This window comes from Alosa sapidissima, chromosome 11 (assembly GCF_018492685.1).
Source record: "Alosa sapidissima isolate fAloSap1 chromosome 11, fAloSap1.pri, whole genome shotgun sequence".
Classification (NCBI taxonomy): Eukaryota; Metazoa; Chordata; class Actinopteri; order Clupeiformes; family Clupeidae; genus Alosa; species Alosa sapidissima.
Window position 1 is genome coordinate 23,262,760 of NC_055967.1, and position 25,961 is coordinate 23,288,720.

Here is a 25,961-nt window from a genome sequence, read left to right on the forward strand (position 1 = left end):
TGGCAGAAGACTTCAGATATGGTAGAAGACTTTCTGCAGCAGATATGGTAGAAGACTTTCTGGAGCCACTGTTTGTGTTCCAAACCTCCACAAGTTGTCATCATGGAGCTTCGCCGCATTTTCAATCCAAATCCACTTTTCTTCTCGGCTTGACCTGTTCTGCATGTCTATGATGTTGGCTAAACTTTCCCGTTTTCCCTCTTCAGATGTTTCCTTGACCTTCTTTGTCACTCTCATCATGCATTTCTCGTCGTCATTTTCAAAAATGTTCCTGTTACCGTTAGATCCGTCCGTGTTTCCATTTCCGTGTCCATTCTCGTTAGTCGTTTCGTTATCTCCTCCCTCTCTTTTTCTTGCGGCTGCTCTTGACGCCGCATCCGCCATTGCATTGCTCGCTGGTTGGTACAGGGCACAGTAAAAGGCACTGCAGGCACAGACACGCCGTCGGCGGTGGCTACTGTGTGCACAGGGCATATGAGTGCCTCGTCAGCTGACTCATCCCAGGCATCCCAGTCCTCCATCGCTGGCCTGGTTTTCATTGTCTTTGGCCTTGTTACCGGAGCAGTCGCTCCCTGGGCAACATTGGATGTAGATGCCCCATCATTCACTGGTGCAGGTGGGGGTTGGGGGGGGGGGGTAAAGAGTTGACAGGTGGGGGCGGGGGTGGTGGTGGTGGTGGTGGGGTAGGGAAAGAGTTGACAGGTGGGTGAGGTGGGTAAGGGCTTGTAGCCAGTGGCATTGGTAACAACAATGGAGGGGGGGGGGGTACTGAAGCTATGGCTAGTGGCTGTGGATAGCCATACTGGAGTGGAGCAGTTTGATGATGGTTGGTTGCAGACGTTCTTCCTTGTCTTTGTGGATTGTAGAAAGCAGTGGCTGTTGATGGGGCTGTTGATGATTTGTTTTGTGTCACCTGCTGGCTCTTGGTCAGGTGGGGTGCTGTGTGCTGCGGAGCTGCGGGGGGCAGGTGAGGCTGCTGGCCTGGGGAGTTGTGTGCAGGACAGGAGTTAAGCACAGCTCTACTACCCCACCCCACAGCTCTACTACCCCACCCCACACCTCTACTACCCCTCCACATACCTCCACACACCTCTACTAGGCTGACTCCCATCTGAGCATGCCTGAAGGCATCAGTCTCAGCGCTGGATTCTGATTGGTCATTTGAGAGTCATTTGGCTCTACCATCTAGAGAATGTTACGAGGGCCTGAAGCTGGAGTCGGCCCACTGGCATCCCCACGTACCCTCACGTCCTAATGTGAAAGATGGCAACATAACGCAGGACCCCCGTAGCTGTGTGTGTTCATGTGTGTGTATGCCTCCTAACAGTTAAGTTTGCTGCCGGAGCCTCGGTGACACATGCAGCTGAGAGATTATTTCTACCTGTGGTCACCGTGTCAGTGGTTACGGCAGGTTTACTGAGAGCCATGTGAGATGAGAGTTATGTGATCAAACAGCTGACAATGGATCTGTGCAAGGCAGAATCTGTCATAGCTACATAGCTTGTTGACTTGTTCACTGGTATTTAGCAGATGCTTTTATTCAAAAGGGCCATAGACTCGAACGGCGGGTCTTGGGTATGGAACCCAGGCCGACTGATTGTCAGGTGGTGATGTTACCACTGTGCCACTACACTCATAGCTGCCCTCCCAATATGTAGTTTCATGTAGTGAGGACCCCAGATATGGAGGGTTATGCATTGCAGGTCATGTGTTGTGTGAGTGTCGTGTCACAATAATAAGCTTTATTAGTATAGTTGCAAGTATTAAAGCGTAACTTTCGCCAAAATGCATCCTAGGGTGTTTCTGTGAATGTACCCGAGTCAAAGTTTCGTTTAATAGCATAATTACATCCTAAGCGCCACTTGTAAGCTTGTCCGCGTTGTCGTTTTCGGGTCAAATGGCCTTTTGAATGGGAATCGTACGGGCACTACTATTTTGATACATGATCGCGTCAAAATTGCTATTTTTAGAACACTAAGAAGGCTCGACACAACATGAAACTTCGGAGTATCACTGATCGAAGTATCATCGGTGTCTCTACTCATGAACTCGAGCATTGAGAACATTGTTCGTGTACACATAGTTTACTAAAAAGAAAGGTTTTGGACAACTCACTCCTTGACTGGCAAGATGAGTTGTTCAAAACCTTTCTTTTAGTAATGTGTCAGAGGACTCATATGATTTAAAAGTTGGTTCAGTATTGCAAACAACTCATCTATATTATATTTATCCACGTTTGCCCGTGGACCACTTGGACTAGCTTGCGGACCACCAGAGGTCCCCGGACCACACTTTGAGAAACACTGATCTAGAGTACATGCACAATGTTATTTTAATCGATACCTGGGGGGGGGGACATGAATCTGTGATATTCTTCACAGAATGTCAATGCCTCAGCATGGTCATGATGTGGCTTTGCCATGCTGTGAAATTACTGTGTGGGTAAAAGACTAAGGACACTTTCAAGCTCATTGAACTATTTAGATTTGGGTATTTGTTTCCACATCATGAAAATCCATTCAGTTTAATTCAGCTTGATTTTAATCACTAAAAATTGCGCCAATAATCATGGTCACTGTTATGTCCCATAGTGATGTGCGTAAATATTTTATTGTAATCTGCACCTAACCAGGGCCGGCCCGAGGCATAAGCGAACTAAGCGGCTGCTTGGGGCCCCATGGCCACCAGGGGGCCCCCAATGGAGTTTCTTTCTTCAACAAATCGAGTTTCTTTCTTTCTTTTTCTTTTTTTTTACATAATAAATAAAGTAAACAAGTGACATCAATGAATGAATAAATGAAACAATTAATAATTCAAAACAAGAAAATTCTGATTTCATGATCAATATGCCTGCCTACCTCTACTGTGTCTGCCAGCCTCGGGTGTATAGACAATAAAGTGCAAACACTGCATCAAGTTCAAAAATCGGAAAAGACGGTGAGATGTTAAGACAAGTCACAAAAATGGACGTATCCCTCTGGTGCCGAAAACAGAAAGAAGAAAATGACAGAGGAGGAGAAAAACGAGCAAGATACAGGTATGTTTGCATGATTATTTACAGTATGTTTTGTGCTTGAGGTAGCTAGCTAGCTGTCATGATCGAATATAAGCCATCACCAGAACTAAATCCCCGCCATCGACAGAGAAATGTCTCCCATTAATATATATTTATCTAGTAGGCATGGGCAGTTCGCGACTGATTCGGTCAGAAAGAACGAATCCTGAAGGTGAACGACGAGAACTGATTCCCAAAACAAGAGAACTGGTTCTTTTTATATACAAAAATATGGTCACGTAATAAAAGATACAAACGAACAGAGCTTCATCTCGATCTAAAACGTGAATGAGAGTACTACAGCAGGTAGCAACCACGTTGCTATGGGTAAACAAATGATAGGCCTGGCTTTACTAACGTGCCTGCCTGCCAGCGCTAGAACTTGGAAAAACGCCATATGATTCTTACTGAATTCCATTCAGTATATTTATGAAAAAAGGCACTTATGTGCTTAATATTAAGCTTGATATTTACATAAATGATGTAACACACCATATGAGACGGTGTTTTAAAGGATATTTGACTTAAGACAACCAAGACGGTGCTCTAAAGCATATTTTGACTTAAGGAACTGAAAGAACTGAAAGAACGAATCAAACAAACGATTTGTGAAGGTGAAGGGAACTGAAAGAACTGATTCCCGGAATAGAATCATTTGGCCCATGCCTATTATCTAGGTGTATTTCAGATGTCAAGGATATTGGGATTGTTTTGGATGTTCAATCAAGCATGTACCCTAGCTCTAGGTGGGCTTATGTTGTAAATTAAAGTTAGCTAGCTGACTGAAGTGGACATTAGCACTACAGTAGCTACATGAAAACGTAGCTGAAGGCAAATTTACCACAGAGGGATTGTTTCTGATTTCACACTTGAAAGTGTTGATAGTTTATTACTGTTCAATAATATGTAACATAATGGTAAGTCTGATAGCAACAGCAGGCTAAGCCCAGGCTCCCAGTCCCAACCCCTACCCACTGACTAGCGCGACTCTGGGCATCGGTAACATTCCAGCTTCATAGGCAAAGATGGAACAGTACGTGCGCTCTGCTCTAAGATCTTTGGAGAGAGATGGTAGTGTTTGAGAAACTATACCATGTTGGGTGGGGAGACTTCTGTAATGAAAATAGACTTAAATTTGATTAAGATAGTGGCGAGTGATGTAGCGGTGCTACCCTAATATTTAGGCTGCAGTAGCACCATGTTAAGCGTTCACCATACTGCAATTAAGTATACTTTTGATTATGCCTCATTTGCCAATAGAATATGAATTGTTACATGTGGAATTGCTTGTTGATGAGTGTAAGTAATGATAGCAAAATAAACTCATTCTGCTCGATCAAATATGCACTTTTTTTTTCAGAGACACTGTTGAAGTACTTTGGAGCACATCTCTACCTCTACCTAACTCTACCTCATCAAGTGTCTGCCTCCATGGCTGATGACACAGAAGGTGAGGTTTTCTTGATGGCAAATGGTTACATAGCCTGTTAATATGACATGACACATTTAACATAGTTTTTTTAAAATTTATTTATGTATTTATTTAATCATTGCAGGTTCGTCCACTGCAGAGTTGCAGATGCCTGAAAGCCAGGAACGAAGTAGGAATAAGTATCTATTTTTTGGGACATTTTATTGTTAATTATTAATGTTTGTCTATTTTGGTTTTATTTTGTAGTTGAAGATTGCTCATTTAATGCACATTTGAGGATTTGTTCTGCAAATCTGTTGAAAAACAAGTCATTAAACTGATGTACTTGTTTACAACAAATATAAATGCAGTTGTATTTTGTTATTTCTCAATTCAACTTTAGCCTTAGTGCTTCACTTTGAATATGAATGTTTCAAATAAATTTGTGATTTTAGTACCCTCTAAGATTAAAAAGTGACAGGGTTGGTGTAAATAACAACTATAATAATACATTGGTTTACCAAGCACATGGGGCCAGAAGTCTAGAGCGGAGCCCCAAAACATTTTTGGCATGTGAGCAAGGATGGATTACTGAATGAGCCTACCGAGCCCAAGAGGTCAAGGGACCCTGAACCCCAAGTAGTTGTGTGAAGTCACTACCTCTATAAGTCAAAAAGCAAAAGGCTATAAATCTGAACAAATTTAGGTACTGCCCTTGTCCAGCTGACCATCCCAAAAATGCACCAGAATACAGGATATCACATCTACCCCCCCCCCCCCCCCACACACACACACACACACACACCCGTTTGTACCCACATTTGCACAACTAGGGTAGGGGGAGAGGGTCCTTATGCATCTGTGTCCAGGGGGACAGTAGTTCATAATCAGTCACTGTATTAATACATAACCTCACTGTATTAATACATAACCTCACTGTATTAATTTATAATATGACATTATCAATTATCGCCAAGCACAGGTGACTCTGCGTTGTGGGAGGGGGCCCCCAAATCAAATTCTGCTTAGGGCCCCCAAAAGGCTCGGGCCGGCACTGCACCTAACCCTCCTAATCAGAGCACCCCAGATGACATGTTTGCATTGTAATCTGCACCAAACCCCCCTAATCAGAGCATCCCAGATGACATGTTTGTATTGTAATCTGCACCAAACCCCCCTAATCAGAGCATCCCAGATGACATGTTTGTATTGTAATCTGCACCAAACCCCCCTAATCAGAGCACCCTAGATGACATGTTTGTATTGTGATCTGCACCAAACCCCCCCTAATCAGAGCACCCCAGATGACATGTTTGTATCGCGCACCATTCCAGCCCACTCTGTGGTTCCAGCCACAGTTGTTCCAGCTGGACTTGTGTTTCATGAGGAGGTGCCACCAGGCCCTGGCATTAGCGCAGGCATAAGTGTAGGAGACCGTCAGCACATGTAAAGCTATCCCCCAGAAGAGAACAGTATGTACAGCACATGTCAGCATGCATGCATGCATGCCGGGCCGTCCAGCCCGTCATCCCTCCCTGTCCGCTCCCTCCATCTGTGGTGGTCTCTGCGCTGCTCCATGCTGTGCTGTGCCTAAAATACACATGCCTTACACATGGCATGCTCTCCATATATGAGCGGCGGGTTACAGTTTCCCAGCTGATTAATTCTCAGACACGTTATATAGGTCAATATCAACCTGTTTTTTTAACTTCGCCCAAAACTGTTGTATGAGCTCATTTTCAACGTCTCTTTGCATTCAGCAATGTGAGCACATCATTGTATGTGGGGTCTCATCCCAAAAGAGTGGCAGTGTGATATTCACACACACTTTACAGTAGTTGTATGTGTTTAATCTGAATATTGTTCACTGTTTTAGGTATGACTGCTCCTTATGCGTAAAGGCACATGATCTTGCCCCCTGGTCCCCCTCTCATGTGTTCAGCTGGATAGAAGGCTCACTGAGAGCTTTCTCATGTATCATTACTCCTCTCTTGGGTCGCCCGGATGCACTCCAGCATCCTGCTCCCGCTCCAGATGACTGATTACGGATTGGTCCGTTTTAGGACAGGTGGTCTGACACGTCGGACGCAGTGCATCATGGTCCGCGCAGATGCACTTATGCTTGATAGGTGCCTTTAACACCAAATGACAACACACAGTCTCATCCACACTCGTGCCCTTCAGGATGCTACTTATGCTGATAGGTGCCTTTAGCGCCCATGACAACACACAGTCTCATCCACACTCGTGCCCTTCAGGATGCTACTTGATAGCTCACAGTCTATGGAGTATGTATATAGCAGAGTATGGAGTATATGGAGTATGTATATAGCAGAGCATGGAGTATATAGCAGAGTATGGAGTATGTATATAGCAGAGTATGGAGTATATAGCAGAGTATGGAGTATGTATATTCTGCTTTACCTACTCAAAGCAAAGGCCAAATTTATTTTTCTCAGGCGATAGGGAGATACATCCCACCCCCCTCTCTCTCTCTCTCACTCTGTCTCTCGCTATAAATAATGATAGAAGTATAAATGCCCACGATTATACCTGTTCCATCTTCACCATATCCCAACCACATCAGACCCTCATGACTCTGCTGTGTGCTTAGTCAGGTGTCTCTGAGCTTTTGGAACAGCAAGTGGAAGCCCTCTCTCTTCTGTCTACTCAAAGGAACACTACCTCAGACACATACTGTACCTCCTTCAAAGGAAGATGCTTTCTGCACAGGATTGTTAAAGGTAATGGACTACCCAGTAGTACCGGTCTCTGCATTATCTAAAGGCCCCTTTAGCTACGGATGGACTTTTTTACTTCGTTATTTGGTATCTGTGAAGACTCAGAGATAAACGGTTTGTTTCTGTGGACTTGTGTCTGTGCAAGGATCAGGCGCAGCTGCAGGGCTGTGGGATGCAGTGTTCCTCTCGTGTCTGTGGGATGCAGTGTTCCTCTCGTGTCTGTGGGATGCAGTGTTCCTCTCGTGTCTGTCACAGTGCTGGATCCCAGGGGGCCGATTCTGCCTAAAGCAGTTATGGAGTTGTATACGGGGCTACGTGTGCACCATGTGCAATCTGACATGGGATGCTAAAAAGGACCAGGACTAAATCAGGTCAGCGGGTAGTCACGGCCTCAGCACTGTCCTTCACTAGTGTGGCATGTTAAGGTACATGTTGAACTGTCTAACCTTAGTCATTTAAAAATAAAACTCTAAATATGCTTTTCTCTAGAGAGAAAAACAGAGAAGAAGGGGGGAGGGAGAGAGAGGAAGATGTAGGGTGGGGGTGGTGGCAGGGACTTGTAGGAAAACATATGATACCCTACATACCTATATCATACATGCACCCCATGGAGCACATTCTGTTCACATTCGAGCGAAAGAGAGATAGAGAGAGGAGTAGAGGGAGGGTGAGTGAGAGAGAGAGAGAAAGAAACGGGGGGAGACAGCTGCTGGTGGTGAGCTCTGTCTCTCATCTTTTCAAAATCAATGTGTGTTTTGTAATACCAAAAAGCTCATTAAATAAAATGGAATGGAACTAAACTGTTGACATGTTGAAATTATATCTTTCTTTAATAATATGATTGTTTGTCATTGTTTGGTAATAAGCTCATTCCTATAAGTTATCTTCCTCCTTTGTATGGATTTATTCTCTTACACTACCAAAAAGATAATCACTCATGGCTCCCTCTAGTGGCCACAGTTTTACATGCGCCCTGCAGAGAGAGCAGAAAGCTGGAAACAATAAGTGGAATTTGTCACACCTGCAGCCTTTAAAGTTTGCTGTTTCCCATCACCTGCCATGTCGGCTACAGAGCAGTGCCTCTACCCATGTGTGTTGAGTTTAGGCTAAATATTCTCCACAAAAAGGAAAACAATGAAGTTTATGTTATGACAAAGCATATTCTCACCTACGGAGAACAATGGGGCCAACATTGTAAAATTGAAGAAAAATAATAGAAATAAAATAGAAATAACCAGACATTCTTAATCAAAACGTGCCTTAATATGACTGGTGCTAAAAGAAGAAGTTTATGTTGCAGACATCTACTGAAAATAAAATAAAACCGATTAAAACAATTTTGTACATTTGATTATTAATCATTTATAATACTTGAAAATATGTTGAGAGCAGGTATAATATGTTTTGTTCCTCTTCTCAAGCTTCAGTGTGGTTTAAATGGTAGCAACCCTGTAGGCAGTAGCCTAAGCAACGACTCTATAAAGTATAGTACATGTCATTCAGCAGTGACCATTACGTCTCCCCTAAATCTAAGCACTCCCTCTCCGTGGGCATGCACTCCTACATGTGCTTGCCCTGCCCTGTTAAAAGCACACACACACACACACACACACACACACACACACACACACACACACACAAATCACAGCCTGTCCATTTGTGGTGTCTGTAACATTCAGAGGTGTTCCTATAGAAACAGCAGCGCCACATTTGGAGTTCCATCCCGTCCGGTCCCGTCCCGTTCCATTCCCATGTCTCCGTTTGGCGCGGCACTCAGCTGTTGCACACATTTATACGCGCATGTGTCACCATACTGAACCTGGAGCAGCCAGACACATACAGTATGTTTTAATGAGCACGGGTTATATAATGTAGCTGTGTGGGGTAGGGCTCCTTAACATTGCAGAAGTACATTAGGAAAGTGATAACACTTATCCGCCTCTAGGGACTCGGGTGAGAACTGTCTTTAATTGCTCTGTCACTGTCAGGCTAAGCTAGGCTAGGCTTTGCTAGCAGAGAGAAACACTTCACAGCGTAAAATAGGAAGCAGGTCCCTGCTGGGAAATTAAATAACACTATAATGTGTCTGCTAACCAGGCAGGTCAGAGACTGTCCTCAAACTCCTCTTAGAGCTTGAGCTGATAGCATGTACTGCACCAAAACTATTTTTTTCTCAGAAACTGTCTGTCTGTCTGTTATTCTTCAACTGTCTGTCATTAGGTAAACCAAAAAATAGCCTACTCAACAAAAATCATTACTATCATGAACTCAAATGTCATTATGAAAAACAAACACCACTGTGCTTTAACAGTGTGTGTATGTAAATCAGGCCATTCCATAACACTTGTAACACTAATAGGCCTAGGCCTACTTTATGTCTACATTTTTTTTTATAAACTAAACTGTCAGTCATTAAGAAACACAATGATTGTGTTCTTGTAGCTTTGTGTAACCCAGACATCATATTTTTAATAATTGTATGCATGCGACTCCTTCTCGTGGCTGCCTGCACTTTCCCTGTCTTAACAATGCAACTTGCGCTCTCTCGTATTTTCCTACCCAATCCTCCTGGTACCTACAGAGATGTTTGTGCTTTTTAGCAGTGTGTTCATCAGGTCCTGGGACCCCAGCCTGCAGCCTCCATGTCAACAATGAATGAAAATGAGATTATTATCAATGCGCGCCAGTAGGCTACACAATTATTTATTTGTAAAAGATACATAAAGTGATGATATATATGATAGCCTACACATACACAACTAAAGTTATATAGCATACACATATGTTATATATATCCCACATATAACTAAAGTTATAAAGCATACCCAACACCCAACACTCCGGAAACATTCTTAGAGAGTGTCCTAGTTGAGGAGAAGGTGGGCGCCTTGTGTGGGCTGTAGAGGTGTGTGTGTGCCCTGCGCTCCCATCTGTTGGGGACCCAGAGGAAGTTCATCCCTCTCATGTTCCTCTCATGTTCCGCTGTAAAATTCACACTCTCCGTTTAAAGGCCATTTAGGAGGCTGATGACACAGACCTGCTATTTTCAGCTGCTGAAAATGATAACAGAGGTTTATAAGACTGAAAATGGTCTCACACTTTCACACCTGATTAAGACACACACATACACCTACACATACAGTGTACATGTGAACCTAAATACACATACACAATACACACACACAATACACACACACACACACACACACACACACACACACACACACACACATTCATGTGCACAACACATTCACTTGGATTCATACAGACGTCCACACACAGACACATTACTCACATACACACACATAATTATACACACAGGGCCCTATTTTGACCCAGCGCAAAGTGTATTCTTATCACGACACAAACCTTATTCCTATCGTACACTCCGATTTTTCGCCATTCTCGTCTCTTTTAATGAACAATGCGCTCAGGGGTGCGGCAATTGACGACCTAAGGTGTGGTCTAGTGCATTATCTAAAAATCGCCATATTACACCATCTAAAAAGCATTACGCCACTTACCAACCTCCTCTGAAGGATAAATGTCCTTAGGTTTTTTATTCAGTCATTATTTGAATATTATTGGGATAAGTGTTTTGCTTTTTTCAGGCTATGTAGGCTAATATAGCCTATAGTAACCCATTGTCAGTCAATAGTGAAAGTTACTAGATGTACCGCATAGCGGTACAAAATATGGCTGCCGCCCAGTCCTGTTCATCATCTCCCGCTTGTCACACTTGTCTACCGTATTTGTCTCCTTCTCCTACTCCACCCCCTACTCTTGCAACTTTTGTGTATGCTTGTACGTGCTTGCCTCTGTGTGTGTGTGTGTGCCTGTGTGTGTGTGTGTGTGTGCGTGTGTGCGTGCCTGTGTGCTTGTGCGTGCACATGTGTGTGTGTGTGTCTAATTGTGTGGATGTATGTGTGTGTGGATGTGTGTGTGTGTGTGTGTGTGTGTGTGTGTGCATGTGTGTGTGTGTATGTTAATTTGTCTCCATCTCCTATAGAGCCTGAACAATATGGGATTTTGAATGCTGATAACCTACCGATTTCGATATTTGAGTTATTCAAAAACTGATAACCGATATATTGGCCGATAGTCATTTTTAACAACATTTTTAACATGTAATATGTTAATGTTAATGTTATGTTCTCCCATAACAAGGTTCTAATCAAGGTGGGGCATTACGTATTTGAATAGGCCTAACTATCTAGATTGCTAATGAAATGCTCTTCACAGAAATAGGAATCACATTTCACCTGAAAATCATCCTACCATGAATACATAAGCCCCAATGTGGTTTTCGGAAGTGAAGTGGAGTAATGAATGTGTCTTGCAGCAGAGCCATACATACGGCTCTGTCTTGCAGAAAGATGCTGCGCCATCTGGTGGACAAACTACTTAACGCCAATACTGGAAATCAGAATGTGAGTGTGTGCACATATGTGACCAGGCATGGGAAAACCAGGCACATGTCTCCCCAGAGACATATTTTGAGTTATTCACAGATTCTGAAAGTGTAGTTTCAAAGCTATCCAATGTCTCACTCATGGAGATCTGATAATATTTGAATAAGTTGTAGCCATTTTAAACTATGCACATCTCAAAGCTACAAGCTGAGAAATCAGGCTTTTCAATTTGACTATTTTCTCCCTCAATCCATGGGAGGGGAACACAATGGTCCTCATTTACATGACATTAAGGGCCTGTCCACACAGAGACGCTTTTTAGGCCTAGTCCACACGTACCAAACCGATCTTTTTTTCCTCCGTCTTCCCTGGAACCGTATCAAGAATATTTGCGTCCAAACGGATCCATCTCAACACGACTCAACACGACTCAACACGTTACTTCATACCCCAGGCCTATAGGTGGCACTGTGTCTTTACAGAAATTCACCAAAACTTGCAAAACTTGCGCTTTAAAAACAGACAGAATAGGCTACGGCGAAATGGCTAGTGCAAGGAAACCAGAATTGTTTGTGTGGACTGATGGTGAACTGTCAACTGTAAAACTAATAAACTTTATTTTACGGTTTGTGAAGGGTGATTCATTCAAATGCACCACTGACACCACCACTGACTATCAAAATACTGATGTTTGAAGTTGCGCTGCTTGCTGTTAAAAAGAATGACAGATGTCTTTTTCATTGGTTCTAAGAAACATAAGACCAACCTTTTTTTGCTAGGCGCCGACGTATGGTAACAAAACCACCCCTAATGTTGACTGAACAAACCCCGAAATTTGTTTAAGCTATATGCCTGTCACCATGGGCCTCATGTACAAAGCTTGCGTACTGTACACACAAAATGTTGTGTACGTCATCTTTCATGCTCACGGTCGAATGTATCAAGAGTAAATGAGCGTGAGAATATGCGTTCCTCCCAGGTTTCTCCACACCAACTATATGTGTGGCGTACGCACATTTCCAATGTGTATCATCAGTTGGCGACACTTACAGGCAATGCAGCGCAACAACATTAGGCATAGATGATCACGAGGCCTTTATTTGCACAGCATATTGTGAAATGTGGGCTATTAAAAATGCTAATATTTCGAAGTAGGTCTATGTTTCTAGATAAATGGGCATGCAACATGCGCAAATACAACTAAGCTATCATCTAACAAATAACAACAAAATAACAACAAATAACAACAACAAATAACAACAAAAGCCTACATCTATAATGACAACTGTAGTCTTATCAGAGGATATAAGAATTAAAAGGGAATGTGAAACCTATTTAAAGACAGCGCCTATATTTAATTCCACGATTGTTGATGACTGGCTTAGGCTATCAAACATTTCAGATTTTGAAGAGCTATCCTCGAAACCTGTGATGAATGAGGCCGGCTTCACACATTTGTCCATGCCTTGGACATTAGTCGGGCGTTTTCACTTCATATTCTGTTTGATAGCCTAAGCCAGTCACAAACAAACAGAAACAGACACACCTACACACACACACACACACCTTAGTCCCTGTGCTAAGGGGCTTAGCAGTAAAGTGGATGAGGGGTCACCTGTATCCTCTTGGGCCTTAATCTGCCCAGACTCCAGACGAGCAGCCGAGGAACTGGAGGATCACGCCTGATTAGGGTCAGAGTGTTAGCCTGCTGCTCACACACACACACACACACACACACACTCACACACAGTAGCAGTCCTGGTGGGAAAACACTCGCACACAACACATGGGAAGGACTCAGTACATATTCAATGGCTATTCTAGACCAGTCGTATGCGGCCTGTTGAGTTGTGACTTGTAACTTGTGACTGTGACATGTTGGACTAATGAAGCGGTCATCCCCTCTGCAGACAACACACAAGAGGCAGCGACCATTATGAGGTTCAAACTCCTTCTGACAATAATCACTTAGGACAGGTCTTGGCATGGCAAGGCAGTGTGTGTGTGTGTGTGTGTGTGTGTGTGTGTGTGTGTGGAAACAGGAAGGATCTCTGTTGTAAGCATGGTTTGTGTCTTTCCCAGACACAGGATGCTTGTCTACAGTAGTCAGTGTGTGTGTGTGTGTGTGTGTGTGTGTGTTTCTGCTATTAAGCTTACTTGTAGCATAAATGCCACAGCACTCGGGGGAGATCTTCAGTGTGGGGAACCGACACTAACGCCACCATAATAGTCGGAACCTTCAGTTTGGGAAACCAAGACTAACACTATAGTACTTGGAGGGGGCTTCAGAAAAGGAAAGCTCACATGAAGGGTAGAGGGATGGAGAGGTGGAGGATGAGGAGGAGGATGAGGTGGAGGAGGAGTGAGAACCTAAATACACATGCACAATACACACACACACATACACACACGCACTCACACACACACACACACACACACACACACACACACACACACACACACACACACACACACACTCACACACACAGACCCTGTGTTAGATCAGCCAGCCCCAAGCTCCCCCCGTCAGCAGTGGGTCTGTGAGCTGGCAGAGACGCACTGAGCATGCCCCAGCCGTCTTATGTTGTCAGGGAAAAAAGCGTCAGGCAAAGGAAGCAGACAGAGGAGAGTACAGCAGATGAACACACACACACACACACACACACACAAAGCCAGACGGGGAGCCAGGGAGTTGCGCAGTGGCAGAGTGAGAGAGAGAAATGTGGAGGGAGGGGGAGAGAGAGAAGAGTAGAGGGAGGGGGAGAGAGAGAGAGAGAGAGAGAGAGACAGAAACAGAGGGGGGAGACTACTGCTGGTGTTGAGCTCTGTCTCTCTCCTGTGTGCGTGTGTGTGTGTGTGTGTGTGCGCGCGTCTGGGAGACTCTGGCTCTGGCTCATTGTGTTTTTGTCATCCCTGCTTGCGTCTCTCTTTGTGAATGAGGGAAGGCTGATGTCATAGAGGAGAGGAGCGCAGGAGAGGAGGAGAGGAGGAGAGGACACTGCCCTCGCTGGCTATCTGCAGAGGGTGAGTCCATCACACACATTTATGTAAACATTCACAGCACTAAGCCGTCTATCTCTGTGTATGTATGTATGTGTGTGTGTGTGTGTGTGTGTGTGTGTGTGTGTGTGTGTGCGCACGCACAGGCGTAAGGTGGAATTTGACAACACAGACAACAGGTGTAGGACATAAGGACCCGAGATCTCCAGAGAGGGACCGCTTCGCTTGGTCTGCTGCTCAGACAAGAAACGCAGTCGTCCTCACACACACACACACACACACACACACACACACACACCGCTGGGGCCTGACTGTGTCGACACAGACCCTTAGCAGAGCCACACACACACTCTCAGAGTAGCCACACAGACATTCAGTGGACCAATACACACACTCAGACGAGCAGACATTTACTGGAAACACACACACACACACACACACACACACACACACACACACACACACACACACACACACACACACTCAGTGGTAGCAGCTGCTGCCCTTGCAGGGTTAACCGGGCCGTGGCATGTTCAGCTCCGTCACTGTTCTGCCACAGGTTGCCATGGGAATAAGAGGAGAGCAGCGGCCACAGTGAGACGACTGGCGCTTCAGCTGGCCTTTCCTTCCTGCCCGCCCTGCCCGCTGTGCCCGCCGCTGCCCAGGAGACCCTGCAATATCCGCCGATGCCCGCTGTGCTTGCTCGCCGACCCCGGGGCACTGGCATGGCAGGCAGAGGGGGCAGAGACTGGGAGAAGGAGCCTCTGTGAACAGCATGGTGAGTGTGTGTTGTGCCAGTGCTCATCATCACTCTCCGCCACACACACACACACACACACACATACACACACACACACCCTCCGGCCATCGATCTGTTTACTCTCTGCTGTTTATTCACTCGCTCATTGCTCAGACAGGCTGGAGATCTGTGTGTGTGTGTGTGTGTGTGTGTGTGCATCTGTGTGGACGAGGAGACTGGACATCAGGCTAGTCTAGGTCCCGCTCAGTCCTCAGAGTTAGCACAGACTTCAGGATGTGTGTGTGTGTGTGTGTGTGTGTGTGTGTGTGTGTTTGTTTGTTTGTTATTGATGTTATAGTCACTGTTTCATCCTGTGTGGTTGACATCCCAGATGAGCTGTGGATTTAATCAGTGAAAACATCAAATGAGTTTGGTGCTGTTTGGGTTTGTGTTTCGCTTCATCTGCTATGGAGGACCAGACACGAGCTAGTGCTACGCTAACATGGCCCTGGTCTTGGTGCAGTGAAGGCTCTGCAAGACTCTAACAATCCCATCCACTGACCTTCAGCGGCATTGAGGAAATTAGCTATTTAAGCCTCTATGGTGTCGGGTACAGGGTTAGATTAAGGCTGATAATGAGGATAACACGGGCATTTCCCCACTGTACGGGACAGAGTTGAAATTGACCCTGTGGTCTGCTAGTAGTCATATGGCCATCTCCTGTTCTAAAAGTGTAGAAGTTTGTGTATTTGCTGACACTCTCAAACTGAGTTGACCAACATTGTTGTAAAACTGTGTGTGTGTGTGTGTGTGTGTGTGTGTGTGTGTGTGTGTGTGTGTGTGTGTGTGTGTGTGTGTGTGTGTGTGTTCCGATGGTGCTGTGTGTAGACAGTGCTGACCAATGCTGTTATGTGTTGTTGTTACTGCTGACCAGGTCAGAACAGATGATCTGTCCATGTCTGCCCCACTGACACAGTCGCCTTAGCAACCAGCTTACTCCAACTGACAGATGGAATCTCTTATCAGGACAAACAGAGAAAGACAGAGATAGAGGAAGAAAGAAATGCCTATATATATACAGATAGATAGATAGATAGATAGATAGATAAGAAAGAAAGAAAGAAAGAAAAAATAGATAGACAGACAGACAGACTGTGTGTGTGTGTGTGTGTGTGTGTGTGTGTGTGTGTGTGTTTGTGTGTTAGACATACAGACACTGATGGGGAGAGAGAGAGATTAAGGCAATGTTCCAATTAGATACAGTAGATATACCAGTGTAGAGTTGGGTCAAAAGTAAGGGTGTGTTATGTAAACCGAGTGATAGTGGGACAGAGTGATGTCGGTGTGGAAATAAACATATGTTTGGCGGACAGAGATTAAGCTATTGTTCTCAGGTGAAAGGTTAAGGTGTGGTTTTAAAACAGTAGGTCTCCTGCAGACTAGCCTGGAAGCCAGCCCCAGTTTATTCCGCTCACAACATTTGAGGGCAGGAAATTCAGTCTGGAGTTGTTCCATTGAGAAGTCTCTAGATGTGTTCTAGAGATCAACTAGAGATCGTTTGGGTGGGCTTTATACAATGATGGACAAATGAGCAACAGTGTAGCAGTCTCCTATGTCACCTGAGCACGCTTGAGTTGAGTTTGTTCAAATCAAAATCGCTGCCACTGGAGAAGTGAGATGAATAGATTTGGCTATCCTATTAGTTAGACCAGAAATTGGCAGCGCAATAACCTTAAAAGACAGAAAAAAGAGATTAAGTCATCCTCAAATTTTGTGGGCGGTGTAAATTCGTGCTGGCTTTCAAGCTAGGTTCAAATACACCCCATAATTGAATCCATATGCCGTGTTGCTAAACTCAAATTCTGAATTTGATGACAAATTCAGACTCTACCCGCAGACTCTAGAAATTCTAGGGCCCAGATAAAGGTGTCACCTCAGACAGACTGACACCACTTCCTCTTCCTATCCCCCGAGTGGAGAATGCTGGGATTGAGAATCCTGAGATTGAGAGAGGGGTTCAGGGTTTAGCACAGTGGAGAATGTTGGAATTGAGAGAATGCTGAGAGAATGCTGGGATTGAGAGAATTCTGAGAGAATGCTGGGATTGAGAGAATGCTGGGATTGAGAGAATGCTGAGATTGAGAGAATGCTGAGATAATGTTGAGAGAATGCTGGGATTGAGAGAGTGCTGAGAGAATGTTGAGAGAGTGCTGAGATAATGTTGATAGAGTGCTGAGATAATGTTGATAGAGTGCTGAGATAATGTTGATAGAGTGCTGAGATAATGTTGAGAGAATGCTGAGAGAATGCTGGGATTGAGATAGGGGTTCAGTGCTGACATTGAGAGTGTTGGTGTTCAGGGCTTAGGGGTCTAGAGTTGTGGCTGAGTGGTGGCTCACGGTGAAATGCTGGGGTGAAGGGCTGAGTTGTAATTGAGGGGTGGCTGAGTTATGGCTGAGTGGTGGCTCACGGTGATATGCTGGGTGAAGGGCTGAGTTGTAGTTGAGTTGTGGCTGAGTTGTGGCTGAGTTATGGCTGAGTGGTGGCTCATGATGATATGCTGGGTGAAGGGCTGAGTTGTAGTTGAGTTGTGGCTGAGTGGTGGCTGAGTTATGGCTGAGTGGTGGCTCACGGTGATATGCTGGGTGAAGGGCTGAGTTGTAGTTCAGTTGTGGCTGAGTTGTGGTTGAGTGGTGGCTGAGCTGTGGCTGAGTTTTAGGATACCGGCGCTAACTCCTTTTCCTCTCTCTAGAGCACGAGTGAAGAGTGCTGGGGTGAAGAGGACTCTGATGGGGACAGCGACTGCGAGGAGTTCATGTACGGAATACAGGTGAGAGAGACAGTCACAGACAGACAGGGGTTGACAGGGGTTGACAGGTGAGAGAGACAGACGCAGACAGACCTGGGCCTGTAACTGGTTTGTAGATGGTCTGTAGCTGGTCAGTGATCATCCTATAGTTGGTCTGTAATTGGCCTGTAATTGGTATGTAGCTGGTCTGTAATCGGTCTGTAACTGATCTGTAGCTGGTCTGTAATCGGCCTGTAACTGGTCTATAGCTAGTTTGTAATCGGTCTGTAACTGGTTTGTAGATGGTCTGTAGCTGGTCAGTGATCCTCCTATAGTTGGTCTGTAATTGGCCTGTAATTGGTATGTAGCTGGTCTGTAATCGGCCTGTAACTGATCTGTAGCTGGTCTGTAGCTGGTCTATAATCGGCCTGTAACTGGTCTGTAGCTGGTCTGTAATCAGCCTGTAGCTGGTGTGCTGCTGATCTGTGACTGGTCTGTAGCTGGTCTGTGACTTTCCCTCTTCCTGTGCATTTCTTATCTGCAGGGGCACTTTGCCTCCGACCTGTACCGCCATCCTCAGCTGGATGCTGACATCGGGGCTGTGAGGGACATCTATACTGAGAGAGCTGTGTCTGTCAGGTAATACACACACACACACACACACACACACACACACACACACACACACACACACACACATGCCAGAGACAGTGGCAGGACATTGAGGGGGAAATTGAGGGGGACAGTAATGGTGTTGCTTCTCTGTAGGCCCTGATAGATCCTGTGATGGTGATTAACATCAGGCTTGTGGCCGTTCTCTCTGTGACAGGGAGTATGGACCAATTGATGATGTGGACGTTGACTTGCAGATCAATATCGGCTTCCTGGATGTGAGTTATGCTTGACTGGCTCTGTGCTCATAACAGATTGAAGGCTTTTACCTTGAATTTGAAAAAAACTGCCATATGTTTAAAAATGTGTTAAAGTCAGTGCATACATGGTGGTGGTGGTGTGTGTGTGTGTGTGTGTGTGTGTGTGTGTGTGTGTGTGTTGTGTGTGTGTCTGTGTGTGTGTATGTCTGTGTTTGTATATGTGTATGTGTGTGTGTGTGTGTGTGTGTGTGTGTGTGTGTGTGTGTGTGTGTGTGTATCTTTGATGCCAGGAGGAGGTTGCCAATGCCTGGAAGGTCGTCCGAACGGAACCAATTATCCTACGCCTTCGGTTTTCCCTCTCACAGTATCTGGATGGCCCAGGTACAGAACAACCAGAACAACTGGAAATTCTAGAGTCTTAATCCACTGTTCCAACCAGAGCTGTATCGTTCCAACCAGCTCTGGCTGGAACCAGACTAGTGACTATATAGTCTTACTTACTGTATTAGTCTTATAGTATTACACGGCTCTTCATAATGCTGCAGAATGCTCCATTCACTTGAATGGGCTTTCCCAATTTCTGAATAACAGACCGCTATCAAGGAAAATGGGTTTTGTGCTTCTTATTCACATCTTTCATATCACTCTGCAAGTATTCCGGTGATTTCTTGGAATGGAACTTCATTCAAAAGTGAAAGCAGACAATTGATCAGCTGTGTTCTACAGAGTTTGTTTGATTCAAGTTCAGCGTGTGTTGCAAACTATTTGTTTCTTAGCAAAAGCCACGATGAAACTGTAACAAATAAATGTAAAGAGTCATATCATGTGGAGTTTATTTTTTTAGTTTTGGCAAGTAGCTGTGTAATGTATAGAACGCCGGTCATTATCAGAAAATAAGTCCCTTCAGGACGAAGCAAGACCCCTGTTGGCCCTGTCGGGACTTATTTTCCGAAAATGACCGGCGTTCAATTATATTATCTCTTACTTAACCCACTGTTCCAACCAGAAGTGTTAAACTACTGATTCTAGACTATTGCCACCTGTGTCATGGTGGGTCTTTGTCATGGCTGTGGGTGTGATTTAAAACAGACAGAGCAGATTGAGTCCAGATCCAGAACAGATCTGTCTGGATGTTCCACCATGTTTAACACACCCCTGGTGTTCCCTCCTGACAGAACCCACGGTGGAGGTGTTCCAGCCATCCAGTAAAGATGGCTTCGGCCTTGGCGTCCAGCTAAAGAAGTGAGTGTGCATCCTCTGGCCTTGTTCTTTCTGAATGGACACTGCTACTTAGTGACTGTGCCATGACCCTTGTGGTGGACCTGACAGGAGGCCATCTGGCACAGAGGACTGAGATCAGGGGATTAGCTTCCCGTAGCGGACCTGTCCTGGTCTTTGGTGGAAGGGTGCTGACTTAACCTACTTACCCAGCCAGACCTATATGATGTCATGTGTTTTTAAACACTGAGCTACGTGGTCAAGTGGTCAGCTTCTCTACATGACTAATGGCCATGGAGGCACTCAGAGCTCCTCTACTGTGTTATGGCATCACATGAAATCGGCCACTAGATATTAAAAGAAATGCCACTATGATATATGAATGAAAACATTACACCAAACATGGCATTATGAATAGTGACTGATCCTAAGGTGTGTTAGTGTATGTGTGTGTTAAATGTATCATGCATGCTCTGTGTGTGTGTGTGTGTGTGTGTGTGTGTGTGTGTGTACGCGCGCACTCTGTCACCACAGGATCCTGCGCACCTTTGTGTCCCAGCAGTGGAAGCTCCTGAGTAATGACCTGATCCGAACGCAGCAGAAGAAACGCCACAGCTGGTTCAAGGCTGGGGGGACCATCAAGAAGTTCCGCGCCGGACTCAGTATCTTCTCCCCTGTGGCCAAGTACTGATGCCCTCACACACACACACACACACACACACACACACTGCAGGGATCACCAGTGCACACACACACACATCGCAGAGATCACCTGTGCGCTACATAACCTGGATTAGTCACACTGATGGCACATTGAGCTCAACATACAGGGAGGACATGCTCTGATAAGACTGCATATCTGCACATTGATCTACTTCTATCTGCTTAATGACTACATGTTAATGTTTTTATATTGATTCATGACAAATATGTTCATGTCAAGTAAAAAACATTTCTTAATCACATTTAAATCAGTAATATTTACACTAAAGTGTTCACATAGGGACACTGTAGTAGATATGTTTCATTAAAGTAAAGATGGTTCAGTTCAGGTTCTGAGAAGTTGCGATAAGCTCCTGGGAGATCCATGTAGCTTAAGAACAGGAACGTAATGATGATGCTGTAAACAGGTGAGGATGGGAACATAATGATGATGTCGTAGTGAGGTGAGAATAGGAACATAATGATGATGTCGTAGACTGGTGAGAACAGGAACATAATGATGATGTCGTAGTGAGGTGAGAATAGGAACATAATGATGATGTCGTAGACTGGTGAGATAGGAACATAATGATGATGTCGTAGACTGGTGAGAACAGGAACGTAAAGATGTTGCTGTAGAATGGTAAGAATAGATGCTGTAGACTGGTGCTGAATGCTGTAGTCTTGTGCTAAATGCTGCAGTCTGGTGCTAAATGCTGCAGTCTGGTGCTGGATGCTGTAGTCTGGTGCTGAATGCCTGCCCCCTCAGCAGTGTTCCTGAGTGCTGCCTCTTTGCTGCCCCCTGCTGGCAGGTCTCCGTGTGTGCCTCTGATCCAGGGTCCGGTGGTGAAGGGCCCTCTACGGACCTCGGAGCTCAGAGTCACGCGCCTCATCAACCGCTCCGGCCCCTGCACCATGAAGGGACCCAAGGGAGAACTCTTCACCTACGCGGCCAACGGAGAGGTGGGTGGCCAGCTCTTCACCTGCCATCTTAAATCTAGAATTTGTGGTGTCGAATTGTGATTAACTGATTCAAACTCAGAATAATTTTTGATGAAGTGAAAGAATACTTTAAGATGTGTAGCTTTAATTCATTCAAGAGCATTGGTTCATGAAGCAAGCTGCTTCTGACATTTTGTGCATGGGTCTTATACCCTTTCTTCTCATGTCGTCACTTGTTTGTGTGAACTCAGAATAGAAAACATCTTCTGTGTCTTTGCCACATTAGGCAGTACATATGTGCCTAGGTATTTTCCTTCTAATGACCTCTGACCCCACTGACCAAATGCTTTCGATGACCAGTTCCTATATGCTAGTGGAGGTATACTCCTGGCGCCAAGCCTACTTATGTTTAGCTAAAATTACCCCTGCTGTTTCACCACATCAACCTCAGAAAGTTTTCCCAATTCAAAAAATATCTTTTCATAAAACTAAAGAATATCTTTTCATAAAAACACCACAAATTGACCTTCACATGCATTTTTAATCATTTTATAGTTCTAAGAGTGGTCTTGTTGGTCACTGAAACTACACTTTGAGTTTTGACCAACGAACTGTAGACTATAATGTGTGTGTGTGTGTGTCCCTCCCCATCAGAGTGTGGCGGTACCGGGCGCCAGACCCACGGTGCAGATCACCACCAAACAGCTGATCGAGCTCTTCTTCTCCTCACAAGCCCTCATCCACTGCAAGAGTATCCCCACGCTGGAGTACGGCTTCCTGGTGCAGGTACGGCCCCGCCCATCACTGCTGCATCATGGGACAAAATCAAAAACACAAGCTAGTGTGTCGCCCGTACTCCATTAACAACATTATTCACCTGTTTATTCTCATTCTACTCTCTCTATCTCCCCCTTGCTCTCTATCTCTCTCTCTTCCAACTCTGTTCATCTTCTCTCTCACTCCCTTTCTCTCTTGATCCCTCTCTCTTCCCTTTCACACCCCCCTCTCCCTGCACTAGATTATGAAGTACTCGGAGCAGAGGATTCCTACTCTAAATGAGTACTGTGTGGTGTGTGACGAGCAGCACGTCTTTCAGAATGGCTCCATGCTCAAGGTTAGCCCATCGCTCTTAGTCTGTCATAGCCCATGAGCTGTGAAATTACACTGATATTCATGCATGTGTCTGTGTGTGTGTGTGTGTGTGTGTGTGTGTGTGTGTGTGTGTGCGTGCAGCCTGCCGTGTGCACCAGAGAGCTGTGCGTTTTCTCCTTTTACACTCTGGGTGTGATGTCCGGAGCTGTGGAGGAAGTGGCCACAGGAGCTGAGGTAACATACACATACATTACATATATTGTACACTAACACACACAAATTAACACACACACACACACACACACACACACACACACACGCACACACACACGCACACACACACACACACACATTACATATACACTAAAACACACAAATTAACACACACACACACACACACACACACACACACACACACACACACACACACACACATACACACACACACACACACACACACACATTACATATACACTAAAACACACAAATTACCACACATAAATAAAGTCACATGCTTGCACACATAGACATCTGATCTCGTCTAGTCTGATCTGTTTTTTGTCTGGTTTCGTTTGGTCTGGTCTGGTCTGATCTGGTCTGATCTGGGTTCGTCTGGTCTCGTTTGGTGTTTAGGTGGTGGACCTGCTGGTGGCCATGTGCAGAGCTGCGCTGGAGTCGGCACGGAAGAGCATCATCTTTGACCCCTACCCCTCCGTGGTTGACCCCAGTGACCCCAAGAGCCTGGCCTTTAACCCCAAGGTACTGCCACACCATCACAAACCAGTATACCATGAATCAGGTCACATGCACACAGACGCACACACACACACACACACACACAAACTGTATCACATACACACACACATACAAAAACACACTGAAAGAGTGGTGTGCATTTGTAACCCCCCTCGGTAACACTTTACTTGACAGTATCGACATAAGAGTGACATGACACTGTCATTAACATATGACACTGTCATGACACATGAAACCTAACCTTAACTCTAACCCTAATCCTAACCCTAACCCTAACTCTAAACCTAACCCTTATCCTAACCCTAACTTGTTATGACAAAAACCGAATGTCACTTAATAACAGAAGCGTTATGTCATAAACGTTTATGACTTGTTTATGACACGTTCATGACAGTGTCATATCACTCTTATGTCGACACTGTCAAGTAAAGTGTAACCAACCCCTCAATATCCCTTTCCTCTGTCTGTCTTTCTCTTTCTGTCTCCTCTCTCTTTCTCTCTTTTCTTTGCTTCCTGCATTTCTCTCCCTCGCTCTCTCTGTCCTTCTCTCACTTTCTACTCCCTCTGTCTTTACAGAAGAGGAGCTATGACCGGCTGCAGAAAGCCCTGGACAGTGTCATGTCCATACGGGAGATGACGCAAGTGAGTAGGATGGAAGACCAAGCGTAATGACGGAGCCAGACATTTTTAATCGTTTCAAACTGCGTAGATTGTGGTGTCTTTGCAGGGCTCGTATCTGGAGATCAAGAGACAGATGGACAAGATCGATCCCTTAGCCCACCCCCTTCTGCAATGGTGAGGGAATAATGCAACTCGTTTTCCTCCTCATGTTGCCTTGAATAGTTCTGTTTGAAGGTTTTACAGTTTTTACCTATTGCTTACACACTTTTTGCAGAATTTGGCTCATTATGTCAAAACTCTACTCACAAGCAAATAAGACACTTAGAGACAAACAACTCACATCTATGCCAAAATGAAACACTGCAATCAAAACTTAACAATCCTTTCTCAAATGTAATTCTTGCAACAAAATGATACAAACATGGACCATTTGAATTATTCAAATCAGCAGCAACACACTGATGTGCTTTATACAAAACACTGTGATCTTTACTATCTGTATTGTCATTTTCGGTAACATTTTATAATAACTACACATAATTCATCATTCATTAAGCATTTGTAAAGAATTAGTAATTTGTTAATGAAGTAATATTTCCATTATTTAACAGTTGTTGAGGCATTGTCTATGGTTTATACGATCAGTTATAATGGGTGTGTTAAAGGCTCTCTAATCAATATTACGTGGTTTATAAGTGTGGTTTCTATAATTGTGTTTTTGTTGTCATTCTTTCACAGGATCATATCCAGCAACAGATCCCATATTGTCAAGTTGCCTCCAAGCAGGGTAAGGCCCAGAGCTTAATTTAGTGTAGCATTGAAATTCAGAGCTAGATACGACCATGGTGAAATTAGAGACCTAAAGAACTAAATAGAGGGGAATTGACTGATGATTGATTATTTAAGCCTGACCGTGTTTGAAATTTGTGTGTGTGTGTGTGTGTGTGTGTGTGTGTGTTTATGTATGTACGTATGTGTGTGTCTATGTGTGTTTGTGTGGTGTGGTGTGTGTCCACTACAGCAGCTCAAATTTATGCACACCCCCCACCAGTTCCTGCTCCTCAGCAGCCCACCTGCCAAAGAGGCTCGCTTCCGCACCGCCAGGAAACTCTACGGCAGCACCTTTGCCTTCCAGTGAGGGACACAGACACACGCACGCACGCACGCACGCACGCACGCACGCACACACACACACACACACACACAGTCTCTTACTCATTTTCTTCTGACTGCCATTTCTCTCTCTGCCTGTTTGCTGTTTCAGTGGATCCCACATAGAGAACTGGCACTCCATCCTGAGGAATGGACTCGTTAATGCCTCATACACCAAGCTCCAGGTAGCTACCACACACACCTGTACTCCAACACCAAGCTCCAGGTAGCTACCGCACACACCTGTACTCCAACACCAAGCTCCAGGTAGCTACCGCACACACCTGTACTCCAACACCAAACTCTAGGTAGCTACTGCACACACCTGTACTCCAACACCAAGCTCCAGGTAGCTACCGCACACACCTGTACTCCAACACCAAGCTCCAAGTAGCTACTACACACACCTGTACTTCAACACCAAGCTCCAGGTAAAAACCGCACACACAGCGCTAACATG

General features: G+C 44.9%; 1 protein-coding gene across 6 annotated transcripts in view; it reads left to right on the forward strand.

Annotated features, from left to right (window-relative positions):
- The first annotated feature begins 9,007 nt into the window (after positions 1-9,007).
- The window catches only part of parp6b (poly (ADP-ribose) polymerase family, member 6b), a 22,121-nt gene continuing 5,167 nt past the window's right edge, over positions 9,008-25,961 (forward strand). The window contains exons 1-19 of one of the 6 annotated variants that reach the window (XM_042110743.1): positions 9,008-9,048; positions 14,565-14,643; positions 15,179-15,397; positions 18,111-18,188; positions 18,691-18,785; positions 18,976-19,036; positions 19,309-19,399; positions 20,194-20,260; positions 20,771-20,920; positions 21,751-21,901; positions 22,535-22,666; positions 22,899-22,994; positions 23,114-23,206; positions 23,606-23,731; positions 24,305-24,370; positions 24,438-24,523; positions 25,088-25,136; positions 25,371-25,483; positions 25,614-25,686. In XM_042110743.1, coding sequence (XP_041966677.1) covers positions 15,395-15,397; positions 18,111-18,188; positions 18,691-18,785; positions 18,976-19,036; positions 19,309-19,399; positions 20,194-20,260; positions 20,771-20,920; positions 21,751-21,901; positions 22,535-22,666; positions 22,899-22,994; positions 23,114-23,206; positions 23,606-23,731; positions 24,305-24,370; positions 24,438-24,523; positions 25,088-25,136; positions 25,371-25,483; positions 25,614-25,686 — 1,530 coding nt within the window. In that variant the 5' untranslated portion in view covers positions 9,008-9,048; positions 14,565-14,643; positions 15,179-15,394. Of the gene's footprint in view, positions 9,049-14,426; positions 14,644-15,156; positions 15,398-18,110; positions 18,189-18,690; positions 18,786-18,975; positions 19,037-19,308; positions 19,400-20,193; positions 20,261-20,770; positions 20,921-21,750; positions 21,902-22,534; positions 22,667-22,898; positions 22,995-23,113; positions 23,207-23,605; positions 23,732-24,304; positions 24,371-24,437; positions 24,524-25,087; positions 25,137-25,370; positions 25,484-25,613; positions 25,687-25,961 lie in introns of those variants that run through there. The other 5 variants (XM_042110745.1, XM_042110744.1, XM_042110742.1 and 2 more) reach the window with 5 other exon arrangements.